This window comes from Notamacropus eugenii, chromosome 1, assembly GCF_028372415.1.
Source record: "Notamacropus eugenii isolate mMacEug1 chromosome 1, mMacEug1.pri_v2, whole genome shotgun sequence".
Taxonomy (NCBI): Eukaryota; Metazoa; Chordata; class Mammalia; order Diprotodontia; family Macropodidae; genus Notamacropus; species Notamacropus eugenii.
In genome coordinates, this window is record NC_092872.1 from 479,556,719 (window position 1) to 479,566,857 (window position 10,139).

Consider the following 10,139-nt stretch of genomic DNA (forward strand, 5'->3'; position numbering starts at 1 on the left):
TTGAGCCTCAGGTTATCACCTTGCCTGGGCCACTGAATCTCTCTCCCTTTGCTGTGTTTCTTTGTTCCTTCTCATTCTGTGTGATGACATTGTGGTCACCTGGAATTTCCTGATGGTTCCACAGGACAAGGAGAAAGTAAGTACCTCCATTCAACAGATAGCTATTTATTATGAAATGTCAATAGGTACAAAACTCTGTTAGACTGCTAGGGGCTGGGTATGGGTAGGATACAGAGTCTTACAAGACAGGGTCCTTACCCCCAAGGGGTTAATGATCTGGTAAGAGTGCTGAGAAATGTATTAGGATAAGTGTGATTAAAAATTAGAATATGAATTCATTAAAGAATTACAAAGGGCTAAGACATCAGATGTAAGGCAGCACTTCCTGGAAGAGTTAGAATTTCAGCTGAGCCTTGAAGTTGGCCCAGATTCTATCTTCCCCCTTGCTGAGGGAATGAGATGGGGCTGAAAGATCGGTGCAACCACCATTTCTCTGAAGTGAGCCCCGGGGGCAGTACCAGGATGAGGGACACAAGTAGTTCTGGTATGATGGACTTCTCCTGTCCTTCCCCAGGCCAGCGAGACGGAAGAGAATGGCTCAGACAACTTCATGCACTCCATGGACCCCCAGTTGGAAAGGCAGGTGGAGACCATCCGCAACCTGGTGGATTCCTACATGGCCATCGTGAATAAGACTATCCGTGACCTCATGCCCAAAACTATTATGCACCTCATGATAAACAATGTAAGTCAGTTATAAGTATTAGGGCTTCAGTTTAAGGAGGGTTTTGCTGTTGAGTCATTTCAGTCATGTCTGATTCTGTGACCCCATTTGGGGCTTTCTTGGCAAGGATATTGGGGTGGTTTGCTAGTTCCTTCTCCAGACCATTTTACAGATGGGAAAACTGAGACAAACAGGGTTTGTCCAGGGTCACACAGATAGTAAGGGTCTCAGGTTTGAACTCAGGAAGATGAGTCTTCTGATTTCAACGCCAATGCTCTATTACTATACCACCTAGTTGCCTACAGAGGGCTGGGGAAAGGGAATCCTGACTTTAGAAAAACTCTAGGTTTCATTGGTACATTCCTATACCTTTGGAAAGCTAATCTGCAGGGAGAAGGATGAGAAAGAGAGAAAGACAGGAATAGGGTTTAGAGCTGATGAGAACTTATGGAGACCATCTTGTCCACCCCCATCCCATGTTACAAATGAATAAACTGAGATCCAGAAAGGGGAGTGTGACTGGCCCATATCTACACTATTAGTAAAGTCAGGATTCAAACTAAATGTTTTGGCTTCAAATCCAGGGCCCTTCAACTACACCACAGCTTATCTGTTCAAGATGCATTTCAAAAATAGGATCCATTTATTGCTAACAGATGAAGGGAAGCAACACCTAGCAAAGATGGGTGTCTGTTCATTTATGCACAGCTTCTCATCATGTATATGGGCAACTAGGTGGTGCAGTGCATAGAGCACCAAGCCTGGAGTCAGGAAAACCTTAGTTCAAATCCAGCTTCAGACACTTCCTAGTTTCATGACCCTAGACAAGTCACTTAATCCTGTTTGCTTCAGTTTCCTCATCTGTAAAATGAGTCAGAGAAGGAAATGGCAAACCACTTCAGTATCTTTGCCAAGGTCATAGAGAGTTGGACATGCCTGAAGTGACTGAAAAACAACAGTACATGTATATGCTGAGCTTATGGCCAGGACTCCAGATTTTCTTTCTGGTCAAGGAAGTATTCTTCTCCTGGTACCCATAAGAGAAGGCTCTGATGATAGCATGAGCTAGATTGCTAAATTATTTGCAAGCACTCAACCATTTGTGTCACCCCCTCTGTGACTCCTTGTCCCTTAGCGATGTTCCCATAGACGTGTAGATCGATGTTTCTGTGGAATGGTTTCTCAGACCTCTAGCTTCACACAAATCCCTCTCTCAAAAATACTTTCTGTACATGTAGAGCTGGGCTTAACTTTCAGTGTTTTTCAGCTTTGCTTTAGGACAAGAGTTAGCAAACTGTGGTCTGTGGCCAAATGCTGCTCATCCCCTGTTTTTGTATGGCCTGTGAACCAAGAATGGTTCTTACCCTCTTTCTTGCTTTAGGACATCCCCACTTATCTGGGGATGTGGGTACATCCAGGAACCCTAACTCTATTTTTTCATAAGAGCCTTCAACATATCTATGCTTCAGCTAGTTATGTCTTCCCATAGTTGCCTTTAACATTCACATCATGACAAGAACATACACACACACACATCCATTCATCCTACCTCTCCCAACCCTCTTTTCCCTTTTGCTTTCCCCCCCACACCCCCTCTTTGGAAAGACTCGGTCTTTTTGATGAGAGAGATGAGGTCTCTAACCCATTCTGGATGTAATTTTTCCCATCCATAAAAGGAGAGGATTGTACCAGGGATTACTATCCCTTCCAGTTCTGACTTTCATATTCTAACATCTCTTGGCTCTGACATTCTCTTATATATATGTATGTATATATGTATATACACCCCAATATATTCATTTGTTTATTTATATTCCCAAGTTCCTTCCAGTTCTAACACTGTGTTCTTTAAGCCTCTGAAAATATTTTGCCAAGTTCATAGAGTATTATTGCTAGAATAATAGTTTGCAAGGTGCTTTACGTGTTATTTGATTCTCACAAAAACCCTGTGAGGCATATGCTATTAGTATCCCCGTTTTAGAGATGAAACTGAGATGAGTTAAGTGGTTTTCCCAGGGTCACACTGCTAATAAGTATCTGAAGCAGGACTTGAATTCAAGTCTCCCATATTCTATCCACCTCTTTGCCTTGGGCGGGAGGGGGGTTTGGAGGAGAAGGCTTACTGACCCTCTAGCACAAACATTTCCTTTTCCAGATGGAAAAGCAGAATCAGAAGGTGAAGTGAGCAAGGGTCACTCAGCCCTGGTAGCATGCCAGGCGGTACCTCCGGGACAGGCTGGACTGGCTTTTGGCCAGCCCCACAGCCCTGCCCCTTGCTAGGTCTTTGTGCGCCCCTCCGCTTTCAGACCAAGGACTTCATCCACTCGGAGCTGCTGGCCAACCTGTACTCGTGCGGGGACCAGAACACGCTGATGGAGGAGTCTGCCGAGCAAGCCCAGCGGAGGGACGAGATGCTGCGCATGTACCACGCCCTGAAGGAGGCGCTGGGCATCATCGGGGACATCAACACCACCACCATCAGCACGCCCATGCCGCCGCCTGTGGACGACTCCTGGCTGCAGGTGCAGAGCGTACCGGCCGGACGCAGGTACCAGGGGCGGGTCCGGCCGCCCCCGGGGCTGGAGGGAGGCGGGCTTTGGGGGCTCCCCGCTGGAGCTAGGGGCACAGGCTCACCCGGACCCGGGGGGCAGAGAAGGCGGGATGGGGAGGGCATCCTAGGCGGGGCGTGCCCCGGCCAGCGCGGGGTGCGGGTGTTCAGGGGTGCGGTCGTTCACCTTCCCGTTCCCTCTCTATGCGTCCCCCGCAGGTCGCCCACGTCCAGCCCCACCCCACAAAGGAGAGCCCCCGCCGTGCCCCCAGCCCGGCCCGGCTCCCGGGGCCCTGCTCCTGGGCCTCCGCCTGCTGGGTCCGCCCTGGGGGGGGCGCCCCCCGTGCCCTCCCGGCCGGGGGCTTCCCCTGACCCCTTCGGACCACCCCCTCAGGTGCCGTCAAGGCCCAACCGCGCCCCCCCGGGGGTTCCCAGGTGAGCGGAGGGGAGGGCGGTCAAGGGGAGGGAGAGTGTCTTGGGGTCCCCACCTTTCTGGATTCAGGACAGTGAGGGCACAGTACCATCTCTGGGCCTTTGCAGAGGTCTGCTGGGCAGTGTTGCTGATGCACGGGAAACCCGTTGCACCCCGGGCAGCAGCTTCACCCCCAGAAGACAGGGAAGGTAAGCAGCACTGCAGGGTCTGAGGAAGGCAGTAGAGTTCTCCAGTGAGCAGGAAGGAACTGCCCAGGAATCCCGGGTCCACTTTGTGGGACAGGAATGTAGCTAGAGGAGAAAAGCTGCCAGCCTGCAGACTAGGACACAGCTTCCAATCTACTATAATCATTTGTCACCCCTAATAGAAGGGCCTGGAAGGTGGGGGAGGGGTGTTGCCTGTCTGGCAAGGGTTCAGTCAGGGCTGTTCTACACCTTCATCCAGTGGAAGCAGCCCGAGGTCCAACAAGCCTTGGAATAACTCAGTGAGCTGTGGATCTAGGGTCTTGGGTGCATGGCACTTCCTCACCTACCTTTGCTCATGTCTGCCCTCCTCCCCTTGCCCAATTCCTCTGTCTTTTCTCTGCAAGCTGATCTTCTCATTCCTTTCTCTCCTCCCCTCCTCCACTATTCTTTATACCCTGGTCACAGGGCATCGGTGCCCATCCCCATCCCTCAGTGGATGAGGGGGGACATTGGGAGTTGCACACCCCTTAGGACTGCCTTGTGCTTCCTGCCTTGGATCAGGGGTCCTAGGGCACCCTGAAAAGCTTCTGCCTCCTCTCTATGTATAGAATGAGTGAATTCAGTCTGGTCAGGCCTGGTGAGGGAATGCTTCAGCATCCCCTACCAGGAAGGAAGCAGCATCACTATTGATGTTTCCCTTCCTGCAACACCCACCCCCCCCATTTCCCTAGTGTCCTTGAGTCTTATCAGCTGCTCCCATGGCCACCTCTGTTCAAATATCTGGCCTGCCTTTTGGTCCCTTAGAGCAAAGGCCATGGCTGTGTGCAGTGGGGAAGGTATGTGGTGCCTGTGTGGGCGTGCACACGTATGAGTGTACGAGAGAATGTCAAGAGTGTTTTCATATGGAGGACTGGGAAACAGGATGCCTGGGTTGTCCTTCTGCTGACAGGCCTTTGAGCATCCTGACAACACTTTTTCCTTACCCCTAACCCTGCATGGCCTACATCCAGAGAAAGAGGTTCCAAATCCTCTAGCACATCGCCCTACCTCAGACCTCTTTTTCCTAAGGCAGGCCCTTTTGAAATCTAACTTTAGTCTGATTTCTTTTGGTTTTGTTCATTGTAAGGAACCAAAATAAGATAAGCATCACCAAGTCATAATTTGGAAGGCTGGATGGAGAACAGTAGCCTTTCTGTGCCCCACCAGGAGCTTAGGAGCTAATCATTATGCAGAAATAATAATTAGTAGCTCACCGTAGCTAACAATAACTGTTAGGCAACTTTAATCACTATTTAGCCCAACCCCCTTACTTTATAGATGAGGAAATTGAGATCAAGAGAGGTGAAAGTACTGGCCCACAATCACACAGCTAGGAAGTGATGGAGAGAGAATTCAAATCCAGGTCCCCGACCCCAAATCTAAGTACGTTTCCTCCTATTCCATGCTGCCCAGTAGAAATCAAATTTTTCTGTGGGGTAAAAAAAAGAGAAAGATTAACTTGTCTCTTTGGTCCATGAAGAACAAAGGATAGGTTGGCTGAGACTGCAGGAGGTCAGAAAGGGCTGCAGATAAGGCCTCGGGGCAGTGTTGTGAGCCAGTTGGTTGTTGCTCCCTTAGGTGCTATAGTGAATATACAGTTCATACTCTGACCACAGCCCCATATTTACAGAGTCCCTGTTCTCAAATAATTTACAATATGGCTAAGACATGTCTAACAACCAGAAGTGAATTAAGAGCTAAATAGTGTGTTCCAGACCAGAAGTACTTATTCAGAGAGAGATTTGAGGAGGATGGAGAAAAGTCTTCAAAGAGATAGGATTTGAACTTGAAGGATAATGAGGGGAGAAGGAGGAGGGGGGAATGGAATAGAGAGTAGCAGAACAGTAACTAGGGCAAGGCCATTGGAGCTTTGTCCTCATTAATTAAAGAGTAAAATTTAATGTAAAAAAATGAAAATTTTTAAAGTAACTTAGAGGGCACTGACCACCACATCCTGGAGATGTATTTCTTCTCCTGTCTGCCTGCAGTGGCCAGTCTTTCAGTAATATAGAAATTCCTTAGTGTCCTTGAGCCTACCTTCTCCTCCTTGGAAGCTGCACCTTGGTGCCTCACCTGCCCCCCCCCAATTCCCACTCTATCAGAAGCCAGACTTTCACTATTATAGAAACTCAAGCTGTTTTAGGGACAAGCTTCCTCTCTAGAGTAGCATGCCATGTGAAAAAAAGTCAGGGCTCTAAGAGTGAGGCTGGGGAAGGCCTACTTGGACAAAGGTACAGGGGCAGAAATGAGAAGGGTATGCATGGGGGATGGTGAGAAAACTAGCCTCTCCAGAGCAGAAGGTGCATGTAGGTGGAGGGGAAGCTGGGTACCAATCTGAGAAGAATGAATTGACAAAAGGCCACTATTTTAGGATCTGGAGCAGGCATATTTTCCATTGTCTTCTGGGAGGGTACATCTTCATGCAGAAAGCATAGGGCCATGCAGTTGTCTAGCCAGATGTAGCACCCCAGGAAAAGGCCCCTTTCAGAGGTCTGAATCTATAGCTTGGCAGCCTCTGGCTGGTGAGCCTGGAGCTGGACATTGTTTCTGATGGGAGAGTACCCTGCCCCATTTTCTGAATCGCCGCAACAGGGCTTCCTAGATCGAGTAGGCACTGGGGAGCAAAGGGAGTGGTTATTGGGAGTCCTGTGACAGATCAAGGCCTGGGGGAGGGGGGGTTAGGGTGCGTGTCCCTCTGTGAGCACACCTGTGGAGCATTTGCACATGCCTCTGTGTGCCTGCTGCTCCTAAAAGAGCAAGCTTCTTTGTTATGAGTAGGCCCATGCGTGTGCTCCTGTGTAGCTGCTGAGTGGATGCATGTCTGAATCCCCTGCTGCACGTGCAGGCTAGTGAGAGCAAAGTAAGGGACTGGGTGGGGGGAAAGGAAGAGTTCCTGGCATTCCTGTGAGCATTTGTGTCAGTGTGTGCATGCGGAAGCTGTGGGCCTCAGAGCATGTGTGTGCACGTGTGTTGCGCGCGCGTGTCTCCCCCTGCCAACAGCCCAGCCTGGCCCTTTGCATTGATCAATGTGAACTGCCCTGTTGATTTCGTGTTGTCTTTCAGAATCACTATCAGTGACCCCTGAGGACTCCCGCCACGGTAGGTGCTGGTCTCCCCAGCCTGTGCTGCATGAATCCGTGTGTTCCATCCTCTGCCCCCTGACTCTTGCCAGCTCCCTGCCTTGGGAGGGGGCAGCCACAGAGGGCCAGGCAGAGGGCATGGAAGCCAGGCTCCCAGCTCCAAACAGATGTCCTACCCAGTCCCTCCTCAAGCTCCAGATCTCTTCTTCCTACCCTCTTGGCCCTCTATGGGCATCTCTGACTTATTCTTACCTTTCTCAGCTGTTCTCCCACTTTCTGGATCTCAAAGCTTTGGTGCCATGCCCAGGGAAGGCAGGGCAGGCAGGTAGGCATCCCTTTAGCTGAGGCAGACAGGGGCTTCTGGGAAGCTGTCAGGGCCAGCATAAGTTCTATGCTAAGAGATTCCTCCTGTAGGGTCTTTCTAGTGTCAGGACAGTGTTGGAAGATTGTGGTGGAGATGTAATCCCAGGGGCTGAGAGGTCATTTGAGCTTGGGTTTTTGGGGAAAGCTTGATTTTTTTTGGCTTGGCTCTGAGATAGAGACATACCTCCCCACCCCGCTTTTGGTACCCTGGAATCTAGAATGGCAAAGTACCTGAGAGCCTGTGATATGGGCTTTAGAGCATTTCTAGGGTATGATACTTTGGGTTCCCACTCATGTTAAGCATCTAAGCAGTGGATCAGAAAGGCAGCAGCAACTCCAGGTGGTGATTAAAAGGTCATGAGTTGATATAGAAGCACTACTAGCCGCCCAGATGTCCCAGTCCTATTTTGGAAAGCTCCTGGTCCCTTGGAGGCTGACACTGGGGTTCACTTTAAGATCACTTAGGCAAACGTGCTAGGGGTCATGCCCCTGATGTGAGTCACTGTAGGCTCTGCACTCCCTTGCTCCTTTACCCTCTTTTGTGGACACCATGCTGGGCTTCGTTGAACCAGCTGTACTACTCCAAAGTTGACCCCGAACAAAGTTGATTAGAGATCCTTATAGTCTCATTAGCCATTCATTGCTAAAGACTTGTAGAATCCCTCTTGCCCTTGCTCCAGTTCATTTGGGCTTTTTGTTGTGTGTCTGCTGCTCCAATGGAGTCTCCACTTACCTACTGGTATCTCTTCTGCCAGTTACTGGGTGGGCATATGCCATCAAACCAAGGGCAGCTTTCTCAGCCCTAGTGTGGTGCTGTTGATAACCCAGGGACAGACACATCTTCTGGGCTTGCCAGAGAGCAATCAGATCCTTTGTCTGGGTACCCTGTGGGATAACCAGCAGTTGGAAAAAGAGCGCAGCTAAGCTGGTGGGCTCTGCTTAATAACCTGGCCTGGGATTTTCCTGGCTGCCTCCAGTGGGATGTCCCATTCTGGGCTTCTTGCCCAGCCTAAAACGGAGCAGCTCAGAGCACCAGTAACCTCTCCTATCTATTCGTGCCCCACTGACTCTTAATTCTGCTTCTCCCCAGCAGGAAGGGCCCGGCCTCACCTACGCGACCTGCGGTCCCCTGACCGGCTGAGCCTCCCCTCTTAGACTTATAACCTTGAGGCCTGTAGGCCACTGGCATCCATTGCATGATCACACTAAGGGAGGAACCTTTAGGTCCTTTGACCCTACCAAGGAGGCTGTCGTTGCCTGAGGGGACAGACACATCCTCAGCCACCCGCCCCTGGAGCTTCACCTTTACACTTAACCCTCTTCACCCAGTGTTTTCCAAGCTTTAAATCCACATTTCCAGCTGGATGTTTGCTGGATGGGGTAGAAACCATGGAGCTCTTTTAAAACGGGGATGGAGAGCAGGGACCCTCTGGGCTCCTTGGGGTCAAGCAGGGTTAGATCTGGGTCTTTGGGATGTAGGAGGCAGAGCATGTGATTAGCAGCTTCTGAAGTGGTACCTTGGGTGCAGTGAGTGTGTGGAGTGTGTATGTGTGTGGGGAAATGGTGGCTCTTTGGTGGGGAGGGTGGAACCCAAATAACTTCTTCTCCCCTTTCCCTGCCAAAGCCCAGATTCTTTCTGCTAATTCTAGGTGCCCCTACTTTCCCTTTCCATTCTATTGCTTCCTCTCCTTTCTTGCAATCCAGTTCCCTTTCTGTCCTAGTCAACTGCTACAGATGGTGGGGTGGGAAGAGGTTTGGTCACATCTCTGGTTTTCCTGCCTTATCAGTTTTCTTCCCCTCCTTTTCTCTCTTCAATGGCCAGCCGAGCGGGTCAGGCAAGTCCATCCCGTCCTGAGAGTCCTAGACCCCCCTTCGATCTCTAACCAGCTCCCTACTCCTCGATGACACTCTGTCCCTAATCCTCTTACTGCTGTTCTGTGACTGATGGTGGCTACCCTCCCAAACTTCATGGTTTGGTCTGTCATAATTGTGAGCTGACATATATCCAGGTGTGACATTAATGAAAATTGTGCTCAGAAAATGCCCCCTGTGTGGTATCTCTCCCACCCAAAACTTCTATAAATATCTAGAAATACACACATACATATATATATAATATATATACGTATATATATATATATAGGAACACAACCTTGCTCAGGTTGGAAGTCAAACCATCGGTTGTCCTTGTGGTTTTGTTGCCCAAGTAGAAGGGGATGTTGTTGCTCTGGATTCCCCACTCCCAAAAGTGTTCCATCTGCCTGGATGTTCCTTGAGCCTCACTGTCTCCCCTGTGCCTGGGTCAGCAGGACTCTCCCCCTTCCTGTGGATGTGTGGGTGCTATACCAGTGACTGCTACTGTTCTGTCACTTCTATCTGTTGCGCTGTCTCTTGGCTGAGAATAAAACTCATTTCTGTATGACACCAAACTTGCCTTGGTTGGGCTATCTGTCTTCTAGGGAGTTTGGGGAAGTGAGGTCTAGGCACCAGTTCCCAGGGTGAAAAGGAAGAAGGCAGCACCTTGTGCTGACTTGGGAAAGGGACTGGGCTCTTGTCATCTCATCCAGCACCTGCGAACCCTTGTAAGTTTTGTGCTCCACAATAGCAGGTTCATCTGCCAAGGAATGAATGAGAAATTCTTCTAACCTAGACCTGAAAGAGGAACCTTTGGCTCTGGGCTTTTTTGGAGAAGCATGATACAGCTGTAGCACCATAAAACAATGAGTAGAAAAAGTCTTTGGCTTGGAGTAAGAAGACTTGGGATCTA

General features: G+C 49.8%; 1 protein-coding gene across 4 annotated transcripts in view; it reads left to right on the forward strand.

Annotated features, from left to right (window-relative positions):
* The window catches only part of DNM1 (dynamin 1), a 63,579-nt gene extending 53,781 nt beyond the window's left edge, over positions 1 to 9,798 (forward strand). For 2 of the 4 annotated variants that reach the window (XM_072632571.1, XM_072632574.1), the window contains exons 18-22: positions 125 to 136; positions 575 to 745; positions 3,031 to 3,272; positions 3,492 to 3,707; positions 9,195 to 9,798. In XM_072632571.1, coding sequence (XP_072488672.1) covers positions 125 to 136; positions 575 to 745; positions 3,031 to 3,272; positions 3,492 to 3,707; positions 9,195 to 9,255 — 702 coding nt within the window. In that variant the 3' untranslated portion in view covers positions 9,256 to 9,798. Of the gene's footprint in view, positions 1 to 124; positions 137 to 574; positions 746 to 3,030; positions 3,273 to 3,491; positions 3,708 to 6,992; positions 7,029 to 7,681; positions 7,684 to 8,465; positions 8,659 to 9,194 lie in introns of those variants that run through there. The other 2 variants (XM_072632572.1, XM_072632573.1) reach the window with 2 other exon arrangements.
* The last annotated feature ends 341 nt before the right edge of the window (positions 9,799 to 10,139 follow it).